The sequence below is a fragment of the Lissotriton vulgaris genome, chromosome 11, assembly GCF_964263255.1.
Source record: "Lissotriton vulgaris chromosome 11, aLisVul1.2, whole genome shotgun sequence".
NCBI lineage: Eukaryota > Metazoa > Chordata > Amphibia > Caudata > Salamandridae > Lissotriton > Lissotriton vulgaris.
The window spans coordinates 281,999,159-282,025,002 of record NC_141699.1 but is presented as its reverse complement, the minus strand read 5'-3'; the positions used below and the strand labels follow the sequence as shown (position 1 = coordinate 282,025,002).

Here is a 25,844-nt window from a genome sequence, read left to right as displayed (position 1 = left end):
CACATCATCTCAGACAGTTTCGAAAAACAGAGGGGCACCAGTCAGGGACATTTTAGCCTGATTATGAGTACAGCAGCTTATTTTAAGACTCTATCGGGCACATGCATCAAGCGATTTTGGAATCGCAAATGGTGCGAATCGCAAAATTCTGCCGTTTGCAATTCCAAAATCACTTTTTGGGATGCATCATTCATTTTTCAATTATCGCAATTTAGGAAATCACAATTTTTTGCGATTTCTCAAATTACGATAGCATTTAAGAAATCGCAAATTTTGCGATTTCTTAAATGCTATGCATGAATATTTTTTTTTTTGCGAATTCGCAATTTTGAAGGGGAAAATTACCATGAAGTACACCTTCAGGGTAATTTGCGAAAAGTTTCAAAAATGCAAATAAATGCATTTTTCAAATTTACAATTTACACACACACATGCCCTTGGGACATGTGTGTGAGTAAAATGTACTTACGTGACATTTCAGGAGTGCAGGGGGGATCCTTTGGACCCCCCCCGCACCCTTGAAATTGCATTCTCATTTTGTGATTCCTTAATTGCGAATTCGCAAAATGAGAATGCCTTCCCATTGATTCCTATGAGCCTGTAGGGACATAGGAATCAATGTAATGCGATTCCTTATTTGCGATTCGCAATTAAGGAATCGCAAATAAGGAAAATTAAGAAATCGCAAAAACTTTTGCGATTTCTTGATGCATAGGAATTTGCGATTCCTAAATTGCGATTCCTTAATTTTCGCAATTTAGGGATCGCAAATTCCAACAATGATGCATGTGGCTGTATGTAGTTTACCAGAGGCTTCTTTGGAAGACCTTTTGCAGGTATTGAAGGGGCGAAAGACCAAAGCAATTTGTTGGAGGGCTAGTAGAAGAGAAAATGTACCAGGAAGACGGCAAAGGTGATGAGACACATTTCTAGGGAGAGTATTCACGTAGTCAGTGAGAGAGAGGGATCAGTATTAAACATGGCTCCAAGGTGACAAAACTTGGTGATGGTGTGCAAGGGGCATCTATAGAGTTCACCCTGGCATGGAGGAAATAAGGGGGCAAATGTATCAACATTGCATTTTGCGAGCCCATAATAGCAAATGTAACCGATTCGCTATTATGGAATCGCAAAATGTAATGTATGTAGGTTTCGCAGAAAAAAATTGTGATTCCTATATTTTCCTTAATAGTGAATCGCAAATTGCGATTTGCTATTAAAAAATGCCTTCCCATTCATTCCTATGGGCCTAGAGGCCAAATTGGTAATCACAAATTGTGAATGAAATTACAAAGGTGATAGGGGGCAAAAAGGCCACCCTCATGCACCCACAAAAAAGGTAAGTGTGCACATGTGGCACACATACACGCCCTAAGGGCATGTGTGTGTGCCAGATGGCACTTAGAAAAATGCAAAACTGTGCATTTTTCTAAGAATTTGCAAATTACCTCCAACTAGAAGTTGGTGGTAATTTGTGATTCCTTAAAGCAAGGTCGCCATTTTTAACTGCTGCCTGCATTGCATTTAGGGAAATGCAAATTGCAATTCCCTAAATGCATTCGCAAAATAGGAAATTGCAAAAATTGTGATACCCTATTTTGCGAATGCCTTTTGGGATGATACATCCCAAAAGACTTTTCATTTTTCGCAAATGGGACGATTCCGCGAATCGGCCCGTTTGCGACCGGTAACAAGCTTGATACATCTGTCCCAAGGTGAATTTACAAGATGCACAAGGCCGACCTTCACACTTTGGCTGTTGAGACAAAGGCAAATTTGATGCCTCCCAGTAGGGTATCAAACTCAGGGATGAGAAATCCAGAGCTTTTGAGGCTTCCATTCCCATCCTCTCCTCTGCCTTCTTTTATCTAATAAATAACACTCTCCTGTTGCAATGTCTTTTTTCATCTTTTTCTCTGCCCTCTCATCATATGTTTAATCTTCTCTTCTCCTTCCTCGCCTGCCTGTGCTTCCTCTTCTGTCCTCTCCTTTTCTCCCTCCTCTCCTCTTTATTCTCCTTGTGCTCCTCTGTACCCTTTTCATCTACTCCCTCCTCTTCTTGCCGCCCTCATCTCACTTCACTCAGCAGTCCTCGCTCTTCGGTGCTCTCCTCGTCCTCTCCCCCAATCCCTTTGCCACTCTCCCCCTCCCTCTATGCCAGTACTGTCCTGTGTCCTCACATATCCCCCTTCCTTCTCTTCCCCCTGCGCTATGCCCTCTCTTGCCCTCGCATTCTCCTTCCTTGTCTCTCCCTTTTAACTTGCCCACCTCTTCTCTTTTCTGCCTTCCGTTCTCTCCTGCCCGTCCCCTCCCCCTCTGTGTTTTCTTCCATCTCGCCTCTCCCTCCCGCGCCTCTGATCTCTTTTAACCTCCTCTCGTCCATCTTCCTTCGTGCTCCTTTCTTTCCTGTCTGTGCCCCCCCCCCCCCCCTGCGTCCTGTCCTCTATGTCCCTCCTTCCCACCCATGCTCCTTCCCTTCCCTCTCACTCTCTCCCTCCTCTCTTGTGGGCCCTTCCTCTGTCCTACTGAGGGTGCGGTCCAAGACTGCGAGGGAAGGGTTTCTTACGGAGGGCGAAGGCCTGGAGCACCGAAAAGGGGGGTGGGGTTGGAATAGAAAAGAATTTCCTGGAATAAAACAAAAACACCTTGGGCCTTATTTATGAAGGACTTGCGCCGCCGATGCGTCACTTTTTCCCATGTTAAAAGTGACGCACCGGCGGCGCAAGTCCTTCATAAATAAGGCCCCTTGAGCTTCACGAGGAGCCGGAGTCAGCCGGTTCTGTCCAACCAAAGGCAACGGGGCACTGTACGCGGGGGCACACACGGGGTTAATTCGGGGAGGAGCAGAAAGGACGAGACAAGTGGGCTGGGAGGTTCCGAGGGTGTTGAGAGTACATAATTTGAAGTATCGAATATATATATGCCTGTTCGGGGGCGGGGCATGGGTGTCCATGTATTGTGTTACTGTGGAAGAGAGAAAGACTGTATCCTCACGCACAAATGACACACACACACACACATATATATATATATATATATATATATATATATATATATATATATATCGTTTTTAAAAATTATGTGCACGTGTGCTACGCAATTACATATGACTGACATACCTTACACCCACGGCTGTTCAATATTACGTTCATCAGAAAATGCACAGGCACATAGGATCATCGGTGATAATAAGAAGATGCATAACCCTCTTGTTTTATTGTTACTACAAATAATAACACAAAAATCCTACAGTACAAAGTTTAATTACTTTAAATTGAAAAGCTGATCAAACAAATAGTTGTATAAACTCGAAAGGAATCTCGAACCAGCAGGGACCGAACATTCGAAGCTGAACATATTTGCGGGTCGCCGAACCGAAAATACACTTTACTTCTTCAAACCACTTCTGACTTCACATCATGTTTACCAGTCCGATCTTTATTTAGCCTCCATTGTTGCAGGTCTTGGTGATGTTACACCACTGAAAACGCCCGATTTGGTGAATTAACCTCGGGAGCTCCCATACTGAGGTCACAAATTCTATTTTTCAGACATGTTTCCAAACCAATCGGAGCACAGCATTGGAAATCCCTGAGCTCAGCCCACGGGGCATTGTGTGGTTTTAATATTCTTTAAAAAAAAAAAACATAATGGACGCTCATTGTTATCTTTTTTATTGCCTCAGTTAGGTTTGGTACATCACGCGTTCGAGGTCGGATATTTCTTCCATGCAAACATGCCTTGGGCGAGCCGGGGGCGCATAGAACGCGTACACTAGCTGAAGAAAACACTGCAAAAATGACCCTCAGAAGTAGCATTGTGTTAGCAAACATCAAATAGGACAACTGTACGTCTGCTGTGAGTGACGAGTGGGAAGTTTGACCTGACACGGACCAGAAATTGAACGAAAGAAAGAAAGGAAAGAAAGAGTGGAGCGAGAGTTGAGGCGGAACTGCTGAGATACGATTTGGAAACAAGAGGGGGAAAAAAAACTAAATGAAACGCAAAAAAGTGTCGAACTAGAAAAATGAAGAAAAAAATGGTAGAAAAAAGATGAAATGTTAATAAGAAATAGAACAGAGGGAGAAAAGCGGGAAGATTAAAAAAGAATGAAGGAAGGGAGTTGAAACGGAACTGCTACGTTAGGAAACGGTAGCCAAGAGAAAAAAACAAAATGAAACGACAGAAATAATTTAGATAAAATTACAGAAAAAAATGGGTTGAAGAGATGGAATGTTGTGAAATGGATCAAATTGGGATGTGGTACAATTGGGTAAGGCAAAACGAGAAAGAGCGACAGATGGAAAGAAATAAAAATAAATACCCCTCAAAAAAGAAAGGAAATGAAAAGCAGGCAGACATGCAGTGCACTGTGCACGACTCGTTTCTCGGGGTCGGCGACTGGCGGTGCAGCTCTGTCACCCCGGAGGATGAGTTAAACTCATAAAAACGTCATTTGTTTCCCACCCCCGGAGAGACTTTGACAGTGAATGAGAATGGGCTCGTGGAATGTTTTTCTGGCAGGGGAAGACATTATCCCGCCCCCCTCGAGGTAAGTATCGCTGCCGGTGGGCATCATCTGAGTAACAAGGGCCCAGCGGGGCGACGAGGACAGGCAATTCGGCATAAGAAGCCTCACCTTGTCCCTCGGAGTCCCCCCCCCTGGGGGGGCCTCAGGTGGGACGATCTGCATCCACACCCAGCCCCCGCTGTGTAATGCGCTCCCACCGCGGGCGCGCAGCCCCATATGTAAAGCGCGGCCTTTGTCTCACTAATGGGTGTCTGTTGACACTGAGAAGGGCTGGGAAACGAGCACCTGACCTGCCCCCCCGCCCCCGCCTCCCCCATCCACAGACCACCACCGCGGCGTGAGGCGCACTCAACCAGGGGGCTCCGGCCCAGGCAGGAGCGGCTGAGGTTCGACGCAATCCCCCAACAGGCCTGAGCAGAGACTATCACAGTGACTGACTCAGCCCCAGCCCTACAGGACATTCAGAGGCAGCGACAGGGCCCCGTCTGAACACAGGACACTTTACTGGGACGTTGGTGCAAAATTATAAATAAAAAAAAAATAACAGAAACTGCCGTGACCATATTCTTTGTATAAGCCACCCCATCCCTTTTGATGCCCATTTAAGCCCTTGGCACATTCGCCCACCGCTTCCTCCCGCCCCAGTGCCCGGCTCCAAATCGCAGCCAATATAACCCTGCTAATAAATCATGGGGGTGCAATACCGCCTCGCTCTTGCTACTATTGAGAAGTAGCTAGGGAAGGACAGATGCCATGCTCTCCTGGCACTGTGTACAAAATCTCAAACGTATCCCCAAAAGGAGCGTGCGCCTTGAGGCGCTTCCCACGCTCTCTAGCTAGAGAGAGAAAACCCAGGCGTTCTCGCTTTCTTCCCGCAAGTACCGGCTGCAACCGTGTGTGCTTGCTGTGAATTTAGGGGGTGCAACTCAAGGCACCCCGTCTGCCCTGCTCACTTGTCAAGAAAGGTACGAGGAATGTCCGTTGTCGCTTTCTTTCCAGAGGTTCAGCAAGCAGGCATGTCCGATTCTCCTTACAACCTCGGGTCCCAAACTGACCCCATTTGTGACACCCTCACTCAGCTCTAGCGCTGCAGTCAATTCGCATTTCGCAAAAATTAAATGGTTCATATCACTGCACCATCCTGCTAACACTGAGAAGGGGACGAGAAAGTGCCTGCTGCCCTGCCACTGTAGGATGCCCCTCAAAACACACCCTACGGAGGGTGAGCTGCAAGCACTTCCCGTGCTGGAGAAAGACAAGCAAAAAATGAGAAAAGATTCTACTCACTTTTGTTCCATCGGCACCAGGTGAACCCAACCACTTTTGGTGCACTCTAATGTCCCTTGTTTTTCCCCCTCTGTGCCTAGCTCAACGCCGCTGCCAATGTAGACTTGCTATAAATTAAAGGGGTTGCCATGGACACGGGCCGCTGATTGGCTGCGGAGCCCTGCGTGCCAGGGGACGTCACCGAATCTGAATAAGGATGCGCGAATGGACCAGCTTGGCAGTCAAAGCTGATCATAGGGGAGGACGAAAGTGGAGGCGAAGAAGGACCATCCCGCCGGGCGCCACGGGGGGAGGAGAAGCTGGAAGAAGGGATACTGCTGGTCCCACCTGGAACGGACACACAGATCTGCCCACGCGAAGCTCCGAGTTTGTGTGTTCAGGACACCTGCCTGTTTATCTCCAGATACCACCTCAGTAACCAGCGAGGAGCCCAGCGAGGGACACAGGCCTGTCCCCCAACTGTCACAGCAGGAGCCAGGGATGGACAGGGGGCTGGCCCTCTAACAGCACCACCGTGGCCAGCTAGGGGCACCTGCTTGATCCTCTCCGGGCACCACCACAGGAGTGTTTCCTAATAGCACCACTTTGGCCTGGCAAGGGAGCACCTGCCTGGCCCTCTCAGGACACCAGCACAACAGGCCAGGCCGGAACCCCTCTGGTTTTGGAAGGACGGGCCATCTTGCAGATACACAGGCGCGCGCTGGCTGCAGGCCGGCCCAGGCCCTGCTTGGCGGGGTAGCTGGACCTCTGGACGCGGACTGGCCCATGCACCGTGCACAGAGACCCGCCGTGGAAGGACGAGCCTGTGCGCACCGGGGCGCGTGCATGGTCTGCACCCGCGCTCTCCTCCTCCAGGCCCCGGGACGGGGGAGCCGGAGTTGAGCTCCTGCTCGCTGGGGCCCGGGTCTTCGGTTTCTCGGACAAGAGGAGCAACCCCACCCGCAGACATGATGGTACATTGTGCGGGCTGTGAAAGGCCCATTTTGGACAGATTCCTTCTGAACGTGCTGGATAGGGCTTGGCACATAAAGTGTGTGCTGTGCTGCGACTGCAAGTGCAGCCTGACCGACAAATGCTTCTCCCGAGAGGGCAAGCTCTACTGCAAGAACGACTTCTTCAGGTGAGTGACCCCTAGAGAGAGCCTCCCAAAGAAACACACTCATGCACACACACGTCCAGGCGACATCAGCCCTTGAGACTGAGGTACGGGATAGGAAAAGAGGCCAGCGCCTTGAAGGCCGAGGGTGCCTCTCTATGCCAACGCCCCCTCTGGGCCGTGGTCAGCTGGTGACATATCGACGGAGTTATGCATTCATATTGCAGGGAACAGGTACAAAATAAAATAAACAGCGGCGCTGGCTCAGCATTTCACCCGTTTCGGACCCATCAAAGGCGTTTTATTGATGTTGGTGATATTAGCTAGCGACGCACATTAACGGGCAATGGTGGGTTGCTCGGCTTTGTTATGTTCCATACTCAATATGAAAAATTGTCCACACTCATAACTAAACTATTACTATTTGATAAAATGACACTACGCTGCAATCAGTAATGCTTCTAATAATGGTGGCCTTCTGCCATTTGTATTAAGCGTGTAACCAGCACCCATGTTAAAGGGTTCTACTTTCCCAACCCCGGAAGGGTGAGAGGGTGCACACTCCCGTTTATTATTGTTTTTTTGTCAAACTTAAAAGTTGGGGAAATTATAGCATCTTCGCCCAAGAGGACAGGCCGCCCATTATTTGACGCTTTAGGCAGGCCCAAACTGCCTCGAAAAGCAAAAACAAGACAAGAACAGTCACGTTTCATTCGCCAATCGATAACCTCGATGAACCCTGGGGTTCGGGTCCGAGGAGCCCACTCCGCTGGTCAGGATGGAGGCGCGCGCTCCGAAGCACCCGCTCTATGGCGCCCAGGGGCCCGCGCGCACTCACACCGGGATTAGCTGCGTAAAGCTCGCGGCCCCCTCCCTCCACCGACGGGGGCGCGAGGCAGTGATTTACATTTTCCACAGAGACCCTCCTGCTATCGAGTTTTTAACGGGGAAGGAAACGAGCTGTGATCATTCATATATGCATAGGGTCGAGCGCGCAAGACAGGAGTACATCTTTAGAATTTATTTTTGAAACCGAAGTTATTTCTGGGGAGGTCGAAGGTGTCACGCAAAAAAAACTATTAAGCAAAAAAATACTATTAATAAACATATAACTAATTTCCTTCCCTCCCTCATTCTCTCTCTTAGACAGGCGGAGTCCCCTTGTCATAATAAGCAGCACGTGAGGTAGTCAAGCGTTTTTCAAGGTTCAATGTCAATGTTGTTGCACTGTGGTAAGAAAGGGGAAATTGTACGTATCACGTGTTAATAGGCCACATGTATTTTAATTCCAATGAAAATAAATTCGACCCAACAACGTGTTGCGTAAGGCAAGTGTTGAAATAAACACACCCCACATTTATTATTACTATACTAAGGTCAAATTCGAGTTTTATTACCGCAGTACAGCGGTAAGTGACGTGAGATAAATAAATGCCTTTCACGACAGCAGAGATTGAAGCTAAGGATAGCTTTTCACAAAGAAACCACACTCTCCTGATAGTCACTTGGTTCTCGGGTTCGATTTTGCCGTGCTGCAAAAATGTAAGGCCTTGCATTCTGGTCCAATGCATTTATTAGAATACATGCACTTGAAATGTCGGCGCCCAACAGTGTAATATGTCATGTATTACTATTGTTGATGCACCCACCAATGGCTGCTAAGAGCACATTGTCCTCTCTGGCATCTGCATGCGTGCTGTAAACACACACACACATCCATGGGCGAGGGAGAAGCACGACCCACTAATTAAAAATCTACCCCTTCCATATATAGAATTAATATGTGCACACAGCTCGTGGCAACTATACGCGCGCTCCTGACATTCCACCTGTGGTCAGGGTGGTTCTGTACATTGGGGGTCCAGGGAGTCATTCTCACACCCTCAAACAGGACAAATGGTGGCCGGGGAGAGTGTTAAGGGGTGGAAATGGAAAGGTGATGGCAGACATCCCCCTGCTCTTGGAATCCCCGCCGTGACCCCGGTGATGGCCGCTCAGGGGCCGCTAATGCCGTCCGAGCGGCCCCTGACGGCTCTGCCCTGCAGCCCTAATGCGGCCCTCTCAGGGCTCTTAACGACCGGTGATAAGAGGCAGATGAGACAATTATTTCCCGGGCCCAGAAGACGAGGCCCTAATGCGAGCACTGCATCAACGTCACCCGGAGTGATGTGTCCGCCGGGGCTCCTTGAAGTGGGGGTGCTCCCTGCGGACAGCGGTGGCCTTTACAGGGGCAGCACCTCCCCGCAGGTGGGAGCCACACCAATCACATGCACGCCCTATTCCTACCTAGACAAGAGAGGGCGAAGGCTCCCACGCTTCTAGAATAACCTTAGCCCGTACCTGGTACCCCCCTCCCACCTACAGTCGTTTTGGAGGACGAAAGGGTACATATTTCCTTCTACCCACGGGCCTTTTCTCAACCAGGAAAGCGCGCACTAGTGCCCTATCTCCAGACACCTGAAGCATAAACTGACCACCCCGCCGTCTGTGGCCTGTCATTCACCCGCCCTACCACGGCTGTACCCTGCATCCAACAATTCAATAGTTATCGGCTCAATAGCGCTGTATTTTCGACCCACACGCGTGTCACACAGACCGGCAGTGTGTCTTTAACGACAACCGTCCACGGGCGTGTACCCCTCACTTTCACCAAACAGTCTCCTTTCTGCCTGTATTATATATTTTGCTACACGTGTGGCTAATATTTTCCAAAACGACATAGATCCTACACCTCGGGGTCTGCAGCTTTTATTTAAAACTCCTTGTCCTATTACCGGTTCTCTTGAACGGTCCGAGAGCGCACTGGACAGTCACGCACAAGTTACAATTACAGTTTTTTTGCTCCTGCCCTTACTGACTCGAAACATTCAAATGCGGCTTTGTCCGGAGACGGCGCTACCTGCTCCTTCCAAGAGGAGTCACATCTGGTCATCGGGCGCCTTGATGTCCGGCAGCGCTATACTGTCCTAGCTCTCCGTGACCGCGGCTGGCACTTGCCCATTGTAGGCAGATGTAATGTTTGGATAGGTGCCCCTCCATCCTCCCAGGTGTGAAGCTGGCTCTACACCCGACCTGCAATTCGTTCAGTGACCGCCCACACTTCATACCCTACGCGAGGAGAGGCTTCTGGCACAAAGCCCCTGCGTCCGACTCCCAAATACTACACAAACACAACCGCTTGTGCAAAAGGCGAGTTAACCAACCTACGGCACAATACGGATTTCAGAAAGACAGTAGCGGCTTAAGACTATATCCATTAAATGTCATGTGTTAGGCGGCTGCTCATTCATAGGGACACAAGGCGACCGACCTAAGAACACAGTATGTCTTTCCTAGAGGCAGGCGGCGACTTTCCTTCTAATCCTAAATCCCCTCAGGATAATTCACCCAAGGGTTCAAATATAATTTTGGACATATTCCAAGTAAAATTGTGCAGGAGAAGCAGATGGTAGCACTCTGGATTCGAAGAATTCCCCCATAATCCTACAGAGAGCTTCTAGAAGACGCACACATTTGCTAAGGGTTTCTTGGGGGTGTTTACGATCCAAGGTGACCTTTTTTAATAACGAACACCCTGATAAAATTCAAATTATTCAGTTGAATTATTCAAGGGTACAAATATCTTTAAGATTCAACCTGGTTTTCCTAAAATAAACACCTGCAATAGTCTAAAAATTGCATTTCTATATTGTTTTTGGAAGACAGCGAGCTTGGTTGACCTCTCTTAGCTTACAGTTGTTTTCACCCAATAGCAACATTCTTCTTTGTTCTGGTGTCACCTTCGCCGCGCAATAGATCAACCCTAAAACCCTGGGTAAAGGACAATTTAATTCGTTTAAGCTTGTGATACACAAGCTGAGGCGAATTAAATTGACCCCAAAAAGTCTGCCTCGGAAACGTCTGTGTTTAAAAAAACGAATCAACTGTCTATTGATTGGACTGAACTTGATTTAGATAGCACAGGTGTATTATATTCCGCACACATTTTCTTGTTGCTTGACACGAACAGCAGCGTCTTGAAGTCAAGCTCCTCTTGGAGCCTGACCGGCGGATGGAGCCCCGCCCCCTCGCCGAAGCCCGCAGCAGGCACCGAGCTGTGTGACGGAGGGCACGCCCCGCCCCCACGATGGGCCTTTGAGTGGCTCTGTTCGTAACTACCCACTGCCATCCGCTGGCAGGCACTGAATGACCCCCAGGACATATCCTGACCCTCCATTCTGAGCCACTGAATGACCATCCTGAACACGCCACACCCACGCCTCAGAACCAGCTCACCCGAGCAGGGCCTTGGGGACCTGGCGCGTTACCTATGACCCTGCTCCCCATGGCATGGGGGGGCCATGCGTAATCCTGGTAGGCACTGCCCCTTGCTCGGGGCCAGGCCCCGCAGTCCATGCCGAGCCCTGGCGGGCACTCATAGCTCTCACATTACCTGAACATTCACGTCTCATTCGGTGCCAAGAGCCCCGGCTCTTATACGTCATACGCTGCCCCGGGACATGCCTGTTAAGGGTTGGACTAGACCTGCCATTGCCCCCCCCCCCCCCAACTCACCGACCCTTACGGAGCCTGTCCCCGACCATGCTGAACCCGGCAGACGCTGCACTCCTTCTCCGGGACATGCGGCTCTCCTTCCCCAAAGCAGCCCCTACACCCTGAGCCTTGTGACACAGCATGACCCCAGAGCCCATCCACCCTCAGAACTTGTAGACACAGCATGACCCCAGAGCCCCTCCACCCTGAGCCTTGTGGACACAGCTGTCCCCAGAGCCCCTCCACCCTGAGCCTTGTGGACACAGCATGACCCAGAGCCCCTCCACCCTCAGAACTTGTAGACACAGCATGTCCCCAGAGCCCCTCCACCCTGAGCCTTGTGACACAGCATGACCCCAGAGCCCCTCCACCCTCAGAACTTGTAGACACAGCATGACCCCAGAGCCCCTCCACCCTGAGCCTTGTGGACACAGCTGTCCCCAGAGCCCCTCCACCCTGAGCCTTGTGGACACAGCATGACCCAGAGCCCCTCCACCCTCAGAACTTGTAGACACAGCATGTCCCCAGAGCCCCTCCACCCTCAGAACTTGTAGACACAGCATGTCCCCAGAGCCCCTCCACCCTCAGAACTTGTGGACACAGCATGACCCCAGAGCCCCTCCACCCTCAGAACTTGTAGACACAGCATGACCCAGAGCCCCTCCACCTTGAGCCTTGTAGACATGGCATGACCCCAGAGCCCCTCCATCCTGAGCCTTGTAGACACCGCATGACCCCAGAGCTCCTCCACCCTGAGCCTTGTAGACACAGCATGACCCCAGAGCCCCTGCACCCTGAGCCTTGTAAATACAGCATGACCCCACAGCTCCTACACCAGGGTGGCACCTCTACGCTGAGCCTTGCAGGCCCAGCGTGGCCCAGAGCCCCTCCTCCGTGCTGTATGTGGCTGGCAGTGCATGGACTCCAGTGGCCTCCTCCATGCACAGGCACCGTATGTGTATGATATTCAAACCCCTCCTCCGTGCACGACCCCCAGAGCCACCCACCTCCGTGAGGACCCAAGGGCCTCTTCTCAATGCCGGTCTGGCAGGCACTGCATGATCCCCAGGGCGCACCCTCTCCCCCAGTACCCTGCCCTCCAGAGCCACCCTCCGAGGGGGCATCTCCCCGCAGTCAGCAATCCCGCACTGAGGGCATTCTCTCTGCTTTTCTTCCAGGAGGTTTGGGACCAAGTGTGCGGGCTGCTCCCAGGGCATCTCCCCCAGCGACCTGGTGCGGAAGGCGCGGAGCAAAGTCTTCCACCTGAACTGCTTCACGTGCATGGTGTGCAACAAGCAGCTCTCCACGGGCGAGGAGCTCTACGTCATCGACGAGAACAAGTTCGTCTGCAAGGAGGACTACACCAGCTCCTCCCTCGGCCTGAAGGAGGGCAGCCTGAACTCAGGTAGGAGGGCAACGCCAAGGGCCAAGGCCCCAGGTGCTAAATGATGGTGGGGGCAAGGGGTTTGTAGGGTGTGGGTGAGGCCCCTGGCAGGACCTGGGGGTGCCAGGTGAACTCCTATAGGTCGCAGCAGTGTAAACTCAGGTGGAAGAGCACCGTGGTGGGCAGCCTCAGCTCAGAGGAGAGGGCAGCCTGCACTCAGGCAGGAGGGCAACTTCAAGGGCCAAGGCCCCAGTTGTTAAATGATGGTGGTGGTGGGGGGGGGGGGGGGTGCCCCTGGCAGGGCCTCTGGGTGCCAGAAGAAACTCCTGTAGGTCACAGCAGTGTAAACTCAGGTGGAAGAGAACTGTGGTGGGCAGCCTCAGCTCAGAGGAGAGGCCAGCCTGCACTCAGGCAGGAGGGTTGAGTGGGTGGAGCTTGAACTCAGGTAGGAGGGCTGAGTGGGGGCGTGTAAACTCAGGTAGGAGGGCTGAGTGAGTGGAGATTAAACTCAGGTAGGAGGGTTGAGTGGGTGGGGCTTGAAATCCGGGAGGAGGGTTGAGTGGGTGGAGTTTAAACTCAGGTAGGAGGGCTGAGTTGGTGGAGCTTGAAATCCGGGAGGAGGGTTCAGTGGGTGGAGTTTAAACTCAGGTAGGAGGGCTGAGTTGGTGGAGCTTGAAATACGGGAGGAGGGTTGAGTGGGTGGAGTTTAAACTCAGATAGGAGAGCTGAGTAGGTGGAGTTTAAACTCAGGTAGGAGGGCTGAGTGGGTGGAGTTTAAACTCAGGTAGGAGGGCTGAGTGGGTGGAGCTTGAACTCAGGAAGGAGGTCTGAGTGGGAGGAGTTTAAACTCAGGAAGGATGTCTGAGTGGGTGGAGTTTAAACTCAGGTAGGAGGGCTGAGCGGTGGAGTTTCAACTCAGGTAGGAGGGCTGAGTGGGTGGAGTTTCAACTCAGGTAGGGGGGTTGAGTGGGTGGAGCTTCAACTCAGGTAGAAGGTCTGAGTGGGTGGAGTTCAAACTCAGGCAGGAGGGCTGAGTGGGTGGAGCTTCAACTCAGGTAGTGGGGTTTAGTGGGTGGAGATTAAACTCAGGTAGGAGGGCTGAGTGGGTGGAGATTAAACTCGGGTATGAGGGCTAAGGGGAGTCCATCTTAAAGGGCTATGGCCCGAGGGGTTTGCAGGGTTTGGGGGAGGCCAATGGCAATGGCAGGGTCCTGGGTGCCAGAGGAACTCCTGTAGGAAGACTAGAAGGTCGCAGCAGAGTAAACTTGACAGAGGAGAACTGTGGTGGCAGCCTCGGCTCAGAGGAGAGGGGATCCTGAGCTCACTGGCTGGGCTGGAAGGGGGAGCCAGGCCTCCGAAAGAAAGACTGGGTCTGCAGCGGGGAAGCAGGGTTCAAGAACATCTAGACCTCAGGTAGTAGAGAGGGGGCAAGTCTGATCTACGGTACAGCAAGCTGTGGGGCACACGTGTCTCAGGAGGGCAGGATACGCCGTGGGGGGGGGAGGGCATCGAAGGCTCCATGGACCCAGGCAGCAGACCTCAAGGGCAGCCTCGGCACGAGTGGTACTGTCAGGGGGCAGAGACAATTTGAAATCAAGCAGGACACCTCAGGTTGCAGGAATAGCCTGAACTGAGGAAGAAGAGCATAAAGGCCAACTTAATGCAAATATCTAGTCCAATTTCTACTCTGGCATTAGATTTCAGGAGGCTCTCTCTTACGTACAGGGTGGAGGTGGGATTCAGTCGAATGAGCCGATGATCCTAGACCGTAACACCCCTAACCCAAGCCTGGTCTGAGATCTGTAGATCCCATCGAAAGAGAGAGAACTTGTGTGGTACTGAGCAGGTATAGAGGCCATACCATAGGAACAGAGGAAGTTTTCATTGAGACACACCTTTCACCAGGTGTGATGCTCCACAGAGCGGCCTGAAGACTCTGCCACAAACCGGCAGACGGGGATCACAGGAGCACATCATGGTGATTAGAGTTCTGTGGGTTGTACTCCAAAGCAATGCCAGGAGGTAAAACTAAAGAATCCTCTCTAAAACCTACCTCAAAGTGATGAGCATGATTGAAACCGACTGATCTCTCCTGGATCATAGTCCAAGGCAACATGGGTGGTACACACCTTTGTAACGCCCTGCAGACGCCCCTCCAAACCAGCTGACAATGTATTCAACTCAGAAATGCTCTCTGGACCCTGCTTCAAAATAATGTACAGAGCCTGGTAGGACCACCTATACTGTACTCCAATACATGGCCATGGGCTAAAACTCAGCAAAGTTAGAGCATGAGGCAAGAGCGTCTTTTTCACCCTTCCCCGTACCCCAATGAAACCGTACCCTAAAGCGATTGTTAGGACATGATTCATTAATATCCTCCAGATCCTGCTCATGGGTGATTACATGGCATGAGAGGGCAGAATGTCCTCCTAATCCTACTCCAAAGTAATCACCAGGGCATAGGACAAAAGTAAAGGCATAGAGACGCTCCTCTCAAGGCTGAAAATCTGTAATGTAGTCTAGATCCTACTTCAAAGTGATTATCAGGGCTTGAAAATCAGTAACAGAGCTCCAGGCCCTACAACAAAGGGATCATAAGGGCTCAGTCTTAGTAATGTCCTCTGGATGCCACTTTAGATTGAAGGTCAGGGCTTGAATCTCTGCAGTGTCCTCTAGACCCTACTCGCAAGGGATTGGCATGGAGTGAAACTTGGAACACTCTAGTCCTTAGTCCAAAGCGGTTGGTAGCGCATGGAACTCTGCAATATTGTTTAATCATTACGCCCAACAATGGACCGGGTACTGTGCCCTAGAGCCCTCTCCAAGGTGAGGGACAGGGTATAACACTGAATGACGCCCCAATACACTTCTGTAATACAACATACATTGTTTGAGTCTCTGGAAAGTACTCCTGACGTTCTCCAAAGAGATAATGTAAACATGAGAGTCAGTGGAGGGGTCGCTACCCTACTCCAGAGCAGGAGGGCAACAGAAAGGACAGGCGACTGGAAGCTAGGCGGCTCTCTTAGAAATGTTTGGGACAGAGCAGTAGGACAGTATCTCGCAGAGCAGGGCCTAAAGAGATAAAGCAGAAAATAAGCCCCAGTGACGCTCCTTAGACCCTGGTCTAAAGGTAAGATGTGAGTGTGAGATTGAAATTATGAGATGGAAAGGGAGTCAGGAGAATGAGAATAGGATGATGGACTTTGGGACGAGACTGGGACCAGAGAGACTGGCCAGAGGAAGGGGATATTAGAGGGTGGCAAGAGAGTACACAGTAAGAAGCAGAGAGAGTGTCGAAGGGGTGAAGAAACAAGAGAAAGGAGAAATGGTGGCAGGCTTACAGAGAAAGCATAATGGGCCTGAGGAGGAAGAAAGTAAAATGAGACCAGAATAATGTGAAACAAGAAAGATTAGAGAAAGAAAAAAAGATCTATGAAGAAGGAAAGAAGAAGGAAAGAGTGCTGGTAGGAAACACACATCGTACTGAAGGCTGGGTATCTCTCCCCTGGGACAAAATTGCCATGGATTAAGTCCTGCTGCCCAGTTCGGGCGCTGACCGTGGCACGCAGCCATTCCATGCCCTGTGGCAGACGGGCGCCCTGCACAGGTGCAACTTGCCGCTGGCTGTTCTGGGCGCTGACACTGAGGGCAGAGGGTGCTACTACTGGGGAAGGCCCCCCTGCCAGGCGCAGGTGCCTCCTCTGTGCCCCTCTGCCACCCATGCACGACCTCACCTCCCTTCTTAAGTCAACACTTCATTAAAGCCTGGGTCAAATCGAAATATATATATATATATATATATATATGTATACTGTGCCACGTGTGTCTTTAAAGCAACCGACCGAGAAGATATTTTTCGAGAATGAGTTTTGAAGGAGAAAAATAAAGCTGCAGGTCATATACAATATTGTCACCCAGCAAAAGAAGTGAAGGATCCATGGGTGTTTGTTCGCATTTTATGTGGAATAACCACCCGGTAAATCGATGTTTACGGATGAATTTTCCTGGAAAAAAAATACTCTTTTGCAGAAGAATTTTGCTTTAAGCTTTATTGATGAAAAGAAACAATTCAACATTTCCTGCGTGCATGCGCCCCAGCCTTTGAAGCATCCAGCCCAGTTAGTGGACGCTGGTGGGGGCTAAACGGGAGACCTGAATATTATATGTTTTATTTATAAATAGAGTGGACACACGGAAGTAGACAGTCGAGCATATACAATCGAAGATAGATAGATAGATAGATAGATAGATAGATAGATAGATAGATAGATAGATAGATAGATAGATAGATAGATAGATAGATAAGATAGATAAATAGATATGTCCTGTATGTGATTAGACGAGTAGACATGTGGCTGATAAATGGATGATTGAGTTAGTGGATGTGGGTGGAATGCAGGGTGGATGGCTGGCTGTCTTCGGGCGCCGGGTGGATTCCCTTTAGATCCGTAGCCGATATTGAGGGTGCGCCTGAACAGACAGATCCCCAAGGAGGAGTGCGGTACCCCAACACGAGAGACCCGGCAGGGCGCTGGTTGTGGGGTTCCTTAGACCAGTCCTCACAGCCCCCTCTCACCTTTAACGACGTACAAGCGCACACCCTGCAAAGCACAGCATCAAATCGAAGAATGATTTCGGAAAATTACTTTACTTGCATATTTCAAAAATATAATTTTAAAAAATGGCTGTGAAGTCCTGATGTGGAGAATCTCTCTTGCTGAGACCCTGGCAGCGTTTGTTTGCTGTACCCTTGTTCGCTCCTCTTTTGAGAGTGGCTGTTTTGCTCTCCCGGTAAAGGGGGCCACACAGCGCTGTTTCTGGTCTCTCCCGGTCCGAGCCGGGGGTGCTTTTGTTTTAAAATCTGCTGAGACGTCAAGTAAACCCGGGTGCAAAGCTGTACTCGATTGTTATTTGATATGTGAACAGTTTGATGACAAGATTTCGATTGTGAAACCTCATTATTGAAAAGGCCCGCGTTTGGATTCACTCACTGGCTGTAAGCAGCGTACATTTACAAGTGTATGTGGGTGATGTGTTATAATGTTCGCGGAAGTGGGACATGTGATATTTCGATGTGTAATATTGGATATCCGTCGTTTGGGCGCAAGATAGTTAAAGGGCGGCGAGTCGGACGCTGGTAGACGAGAGGAACAAAGGGGCGAGAGGGGGCAGAAAGAGAGATGTAACGAAAGCCAGAGATGTGGGGGCGAGGAGGCCGGGGGACGGGGGCCTGCAGAGGAAGAGAGAGAAGAGGTGTGGGGGCTGGGCAGGGGGCGACATTAGAGGTACAATGATGAGGCCCGTGTCGAGAGAGCTAGTGGGGATCACGATTGGAGAAGCCAGAAGTGAAACACGGCAGAGGCGATGGGTGAGCAGCGGGTAAAGCGCCTTGAACCCGAGGCCGAGTACAGTCGACCAATCCTGGGCTGATGGAAAGGATGAGGTGGGGCGTGAAGGGAGGACACGCACCTGAAACTCACAGGTCCATTATAAAACAAAAACACTTTCAAATGGTGTCTGTGTGGGCTTCACGCTCAGCCCTTGCTTGTAGCGCGTGCATGCAGTGATTTGCCTTTTGAGAGTTAGGCGCTCTCAGACGTCATCACCTGATTCCACACCGGTTCACGTTGAGTCTTTCCCCTCACACACTCGCTGTCTCCGTTTCGTCTGTCTTTTCCATTTCTTCCCTTTATTTCTCCACATCCTTCTCCATTCCCTCCCTCGTATTCTTACCGCCCCTTCACTCTCGCACTTTCACGTCTCACTCCTCCCTCCGGTTCCCTCTCTCACACTCAATCTCCATTTTCTAGTGCATTTCGCCTGCTCCCCTCTCTTTTGCATCTCTCTCATTTCCCCTCACTGACTGCGCGCTCTCTCTCTCCCTCTCTCTCTCTATCTCTCTCTCTCTCTCTCTCTATATATATATATATATATATAAATATATATATATATATATAAATTGAATTTCGCAGGATTTCCGTCCCACACACAATCATAGTCTCTCTCAATTTATATATATTGTATAAATATAATTTCACAGGATCGCCATCCCACACACAACCTTGGTCTCTCTCTCGCGGCTCTCGCTCTATATATATATTTCTCGGGGTTTCTCTGTTTCGCACCTGCTATTTCACACCTGCGCGCTCTCATCTTTCTCTCCCCTCACCCCTGGCGGGAGCTCTGCCTTTCTTGTTCCCTCTGTCTCACACGCACTCTCCCACTCTCTTTCTGCACCCCACCTCGCTCTCAATATACGCATTTCCCGTGGTCTCTTTCTATGGCTCTTACACCCGCTCTCTTACTCTCGGGTGCTCTCCCTCCTTTTCCTCTTTTGACCCTTCCTCGCCGTCTTGCGCCCTCCGCTCTCTTGTCCACCCCCCTCTCCACCACGCCCCGCCCACACCCACTCTCTCGCTCTGCCTGCCCCGCGCATCTGTAACCCGGGCACTCCGGTCGATCCCTCGTTTCCTGTATGTAAGACACTCGCCTCCGTACCCCCCCCCCCCTTTCCTTCGCATGCCCCCATCTTCTATGTTTACGCTTAGTCTCACCTCCTAGTATTTTTTTTGTCATGATGTAGAATCGCTGCTTTAGCGGGGTCACGCATCCCAGCAGATGCTTTGAAGCGCTATGTAAAAATGCATAGGGGGCTTGCATCGAAGTCGGAGGTGGAGCAGCTGAGTTGTCCATCATCTAAGTGTAACTCGGCTTCAGTCCCGCCCCTAGCAGGTGTGCTAATGCCAATAGTGCCAATGCAGAGTTAGTGAGTGTCTTGACTGGTCATTCTACCGTGGCGAAATTTAAAAAAATGACAATCTTTAGAAGTGGAGTTGGGTACATTTTAGCCACTGTGCCCTTTTGGAGAGGAGGGTGGCGCTTCATTTGCGCCAATAATTGGCAGTAGTGGGCATAATCACTTATTGAGGCCCAGAATTAATTTTTCATCAAAGAAGCCAGTCTTGGGTAGCTGCATGGGGATATCATTTAGGGGCCGCCACGGGTCGCTGCTGCGACCCTTGGCATGCACCTTGTGACGCTTTGCACTTTCTTTGCGACCCCTAACGTCAGCAGTTGCAAAATCAGTGGCAGGAGCAGAAGAAGCTCGTCTGTATGGACGTCGATGGGGGCTTCACTCGCCTCGTTTTGTGTCCATTTTTTCTTATATTAATAGTGAATAATATTACATTATCTGCTATTCGTTTCATTAAAATGGAGTACAGATACCTGGAATATGACTTTGCCTGGCAGCTGAGGTAAGTAAAACAATGTTTTTAAATGTGTGTAGTATACGTGCTTGCAGTTTAGAGTGTGTTTATGTAAGAGAAGTGTCTGCATGAGTGAATGTGTGTGCATGTGTAGGCAGAGTGTGTGTGTATATGTGAGTGTATGTGTATGTATAAGCATATGTGCTTGAGTGAAAGTGATGGTCAAGGGGCGTGTGAAGTTACTTCCACTACCCCTGGCATTTTGGTGAAATTCAAGTCGGTAGGTAGCTGTGCCCTCTATAAAACGTTTAACATAACATTACCAGACTGTCTCGGAGCAAGAAAGAAGTGAGAGAAGGGAAGGGATGTAAGTACCGTGAGGAAGGGAGACAGCTGGGATGAGGAAGAGCCTGTAGGAGTGAGGAAGTGCGTGCAGGGTGGTGGGAAGGCTCGAGGGCGAAGAAGGCGAGGCAGGCTCGGGAGTCATCGCATCGGTCATTACCGCGCACATAAGGGTTAATCAGGTGCAAGGACAGACCCTATGGAAGGTGCATTTTATTTCAGCCCCAAGCGTGTGTTTCATCGCCTCCTAATACAGCGATGGTCTAAATGACGGTGTATTTCAGAGGGGGCAGATCCTCGGGTTTCTCTTTTTATTGCATCCCTTCCATCCTCTGCAACATCCGCCTCCGAACCTAGAATGCCCCTTGGACCTGGAAGTGTTTGAATGATCTAATCTGCATATTGCACATCTTCCCCTCCATGGCAGCGAGTATGCTGCCCCCTCTATCTCCAACTTGGTAATGCAACTGAAAGTTATTTATTGAAGAATTCAAAATGTTCTGCACGGGAGCAGTAATACCATCATAGGCTATTAAGTGCAATGTCTGCCAGTAGTAAAGGAGGGGTGTCCAAATTAGGCCCAGCAGGCCGGATCCGTGTCTGTGTTTGGCCCTTGTTACGGGCTGGTTAGATTTAGGCGCTGGGATATAGTTCCTAGGTGTACCTGGGAAGAGTGAGTAAAAATATGCATATTTCACCCGATTCTTTTCCACCGACATTCGCCTCCTGCTTTCAGTAGGGAGGGGTAGGCCTCTGCAGGTCATGGGTGGGGGAGGTGCCTGGTACCATGGCATGTTGTGCCCAGCTGGGAGGAGCCCTGTCTGCTCCAACTGTGGTGGTGTTCGGGGGCGGAGTCTGGGTGGAGACCAGGTTGTGTGAATGCCCATAGAAGGTCCACAGCCCTGAAATTGTGTCATGTGATCTTGCGCCCAGGAGTCATGAGGGACTAGCTCTCCAAATGAGACCCATTTATATTCATTGTATGCAAATATATTTCATATGGATGTTCTTAAAGGATCTGACTCCCCTGGACCTATGTTGGGCCACGCTGGAGTAGCAGGGACTCTGTACAACCCGCTTCTGCCTCTCTGCTACAGTTTGCCACATTGTAGGGCCGTATCTCGGCCTTAGTTTCTTATCCTCTTGTAGAGCTATATGCATCAGTGAGCAGTGTAATATTACATTCTTTCTCTGCAGTGAGTTAAGGAATCGACTGATCTCCAGTGAGAGAGCACATTTCTCACCAGCCCTACTCATCCCTCAGACACCTGGAAGCTGGAAATGTGATTTATCACTGCCCACTGGTACACATACTTTAAAACCGGAAACACCACCTCTGTCTCTTTGCAGTGACAAACCATTGCACTCTGAATATATTTAAATTGACATACCAAGCAGAGCAAGCTGAATCCACTCTGGGTGCTCACAGGTTTTGACAGATTAAGTAATAGGCAATGCTAAATACAGTAAACTGCACAGGATCACACAGTTTAGTTCACAAAGAAAATTGGATTAAAATAAAGACCTGCAAGTTACTCTTTTGGGTGAAGCCTAAATAAAGCTGCACATTACATAAGTAATTACATCAAAGCTCTATGTGTCTCTTTTTTTCTGTGCCCTTTCAGTACAGATTGTAACAATGAATTGTTCATCTGGCAATTTTCAGTAGAATAATTTTTAACATCCGCTGGGTACTCACATATTCGTATAATTCCTCCACACACAATGTAACAACATTTTTGTTGGATTTGAACTAAGATTTAATATGATATTGAGACAATATATCTTTTTCTTACAGTACCTATAAATAGATTCATGAGGATATGTATTGAAGCCAATATCACCTAAAATGTGGTTACATTCAGTGGGTAAAAGAAACATATACAGGTGTGAGAATCCAGCTCATGAGAAGAAATAATTCTCTTGAAAATTACCAGATGAATCATTGAATTTAGTTCTAGAAAATCGTACCCAGGCTGACCTCTGGCACACAGGATGACCTTTGTTGTGATTTAAGGTCTCCTAAAAAAATATGTTCCTTTCCAGAATTATTTTAATAGTCTTGACCCTGGCTCCAGAGAAGCACAATCATGGAGCCCTCCCACTAATCTCTGTCCCCTCATTTTTTCTGCAGTGTCCTCCTGCACGGACCGAAGCTTGTCCCCAGATCTCCAGGACCCCATCCAGGACGACACCAAGGAGACGGACAACTCCACCTCCTCTGACAAGGAGACCACCAACAACGAGAACGAAGAGCAGAACTCGGGCACCAAGCGGAGGGGGCCACGAACCACAATAAAAGCCAAGCAGCTAGAGACCCTCAAAGCTGCTTTCGCTGCTACCCCCAAACCCACCAGGCACATCCGGGAACAGCTCGCCCAGGAGACGGGACTCAACATGAGGGTAATTCAGGTACGAAACCAGGCCGCGTCCTTCACGTAGATGTCAATGTGTCAGGTCAGCAACCCAGACAGGAAACCCTTTGAAAGAACCGAATGCACAGTGCTCTCAACAGACTGTGAACATCTTCACATCTTCAGCAAAACTTTATCACATAGGATCCCAGAAGGTGATTTTATGTTGTAAAACTGTATATATCCTTATAAGCATAGTCCTTCTTCCATAGGCTATCTGAGCTGTTGAGTGCACCACCAGAATCTCCTTCCGCAGTAGGCACATAAGTTGGCATTGTCTGCCATTAGGCTGTATGGCATTCCACCCTCTTTGCCAAGACTGAAGTTTCTCAATTTGGCCCAATCATGTGAATGTCATAAATGTTTTTTCTTCAGTGATGTACTATTAATGGACACTACAACACAAAGCATTAGCAGTCCACATCCACTCTCAGCCCAAGCTTATCCTTTAATCAGTTGTTGACTGTATCTTTGCTACTGTCCCTGTACAACACTGCTAATTTTTGGTTATGTTTGCACTATACCACATACTTACATACATAGTTCACACCCTGAAGTGCAAAACTACTTGACATGTCCGAAGAACAGGAGCTGCGAAAGCCAGAACCTAGACTTCAGTCTGGTGCAGAGAAGAGGCTAAAAATTGTGTAGTACAGATATCCCTGAGTCTCTCTCAGGAGTCAAGAGTTCCTCTTCCAATGTCCCCCCACCTCCCAAACGGTGTCATGTCCCTGAATCAAATTAGAAGTTGTGCTTGTATTCCAACTTTGAAAAGCTGCTTCATAGACATGTTCTACATTCTTAAGTGCCCTAGGAGTTGTTGAGTGAAGGGCTGTACCATCCAGTAGGCCTTGTAATCTTGTGACTTTTGAAATAATGTTCGCGGGCGGAGCCTGGCACATGCATTTGTGGCATTTGAGGACTCCCAGGGACAGTGCAGGGAGGGCGTAGGGCTACTTTCCAATCTACAGCCCAGATGGGCCGTACAGATGGCTTTATCACTCCATAAGGGACACTCAACAGTCTGAAGTGAAGAGAGATGAAGGGTTTGTGCTGCTTATGGGTTCTTATTAATGCTAGGTTGAGTGCAAGAATCCTCTGTCTGCAAGAATAGGGAGTATAAATGGGAATTCACCTTACTTTTAGCCGTTCTAAATCCACCGGATTAGATCTAACCTCATATTTTGTAATTGAATTTAACACACTACGGGCAACACATGCACTTATAGATTATGAGACGCACAATGAATGGCGCAAAACACTGTCCCGGCCTTTGAGGGTAAACATTTTACAGATAGGACAAGCACATACTGCATGTGTGGGCCCTTTCTAGAATCACTTTATGTAAATTGCAAAATGTTCCTGTAAAGTGAGACATGAAAGTGCACAAACAGTTTAAACAGAGCTTTGCCAGTGAAGTCAAAAGGTAAAAATAGTTCTATAGCTGAGGTCAAGGAGTAAACAAATATAAAAAAAAATACAACATGATCTTTTTCAAAAGAAGCAAGGCAGACAATTACTCAATGTCAATCTGAACAGGCCCACAATATACTTGATGAAAATCAGAACACAGACTTAGTACCTAGCAACTTCATGTCTTTAATAGAAACATTGAGAGAGTCTTCAATATTGTGCTTATGGGCGCCTGTTAACTCACTTAAAAAAGTTTCATAGAAAGACTCTGGGAGCACACAGTAGAAATATTGTCAACATTTAAGATATAGTTACACAATATAGTGAGGCGTTCTAAGTCAAAGCATAAAATATAGACACTAAGGGGCCTATTGCGACGGCGGTTGGACAGCCTCCGAACATTGGTTGGAGGCTTTCGACCGCCAGCGTTGGTTTCTTTTCCGACCTGCTAATAAAGATGCAGCCAGTCGGATTTGAAACTGGCGGGTCATTCAAGCTGGCTTCTGATGGGCTCAAGGAGCCCGTTGGCCAGTTGGAACTGGCTTGTAATCCCAAAGGACGGGCCTTTCCAAACTTGGAATTTCGATGCACGGCTTCCGGCATGATTTCCATGCCGGCCTGTCTGACATGGATACCTTGTCGGAAAGGGTGTTTGGGGGTCCCCAGCAGGGTAGGATCCCTTGAGTGTGCGTTCTCTAGTTGTGGGCCGAGGGGGCACCATAGGTGCCCCCCTGTTGATCCCTGCACCCCATGGCAGGCACCTTGCACGGCCGTAATGCATGCTCCCCTTGGGAAATGTAGGAATGCGACCAAACACTGATCCTAATTAGTTGGTTGGGACCGCCCACAGGGGGTTGGTCAGTTCTGGGACCGAGTCTGTGTAGGGTGGAAGCAATCCCGCCCAACATTGAAATTGGCCTCAAATTTAGAAATACCACATATAGGTGGAGATAAAAGGAACATTTGTTTGCATTTCAAGTGATAAATCTCAGCTTAAGAGTAGGAGCATTAGAACAGAAATTTTGGGGTGCTGTGACAGAATGACTTAACTCGTTGAGCGCTCATGACGAGCTCAGCTCGTCATGAGGCACAGTGGCACTGTGCTCATGACGAGCTGAGCTCGTCATGACCGCCGCAGAACGCCAACGCGGGGATAATTCCCCTGCTCTGCTGTGCGTTTCATTAAACGGGCGTGGTCATGACGAGCTGAGCTCGTCATGAGCACAGCGCCACCGTGCTACATGATGAGTCAAGCTCGTCACGAGCACCGCAGGGCTGCGCACAACCCCCCTCCTCCCAGCACCGCAGGGGAATTAGCCCTGCGGCGAAGGGGTTAAAAAGAGAGGGGCAGACTTCATGGGGCTATGAATTAGCGGCATACGTGTAGCTTGGAAGGAACCTGCATGTTTATATTCAGACCCCCACTATCTGTATAGGAAGCACAAGGTTTGCCGGGATCCTGGATTATTTTTTTATGTATAGTAGCATCTCTTGAAGAATATACTCGATGGCACCTCAGATTAATATATCTATATGGGGCACAGGCAGGCTGGGGCCCCGGATCTGTATGAGCATATGCCTGTGAGGTGCAGGCAGCTGGGCTCCTGATTCCCTGAATCTGTATTATAAC

General features: G+C 49.4%; 1 protein-coding gene across 1 annotated transcript in view; it reads left to right on the top strand.

The window, feature by feature from the left end:
- Window positions 1–6,277: 6,277 nt before the first annotated feature.
- The window catches only part of LHX5 (LIM homeobox 5), a 48,127-nt gene continuing 28,560 nt past the window's right edge, over window positions 6,278–25,844 (top strand). Inside the window, exons 1-3 of the mRNA XM_086944740.1 lie at window positions 6,278–6,938; window positions 12,626–12,852; window positions 22,522–22,799. Of these exons, the coding sequence (XP_086800866.1) occupies window positions 6,766–6,938; window positions 12,626–12,852; window positions 22,522–22,799 (678 nt within the window). The 5' untranslated portion in view covers window positions 6,278–6,765. The remainder of the gene's footprint in view (window positions 6,939–12,625; window positions 12,853–22,521; window positions 22,800–25,844) is intronic.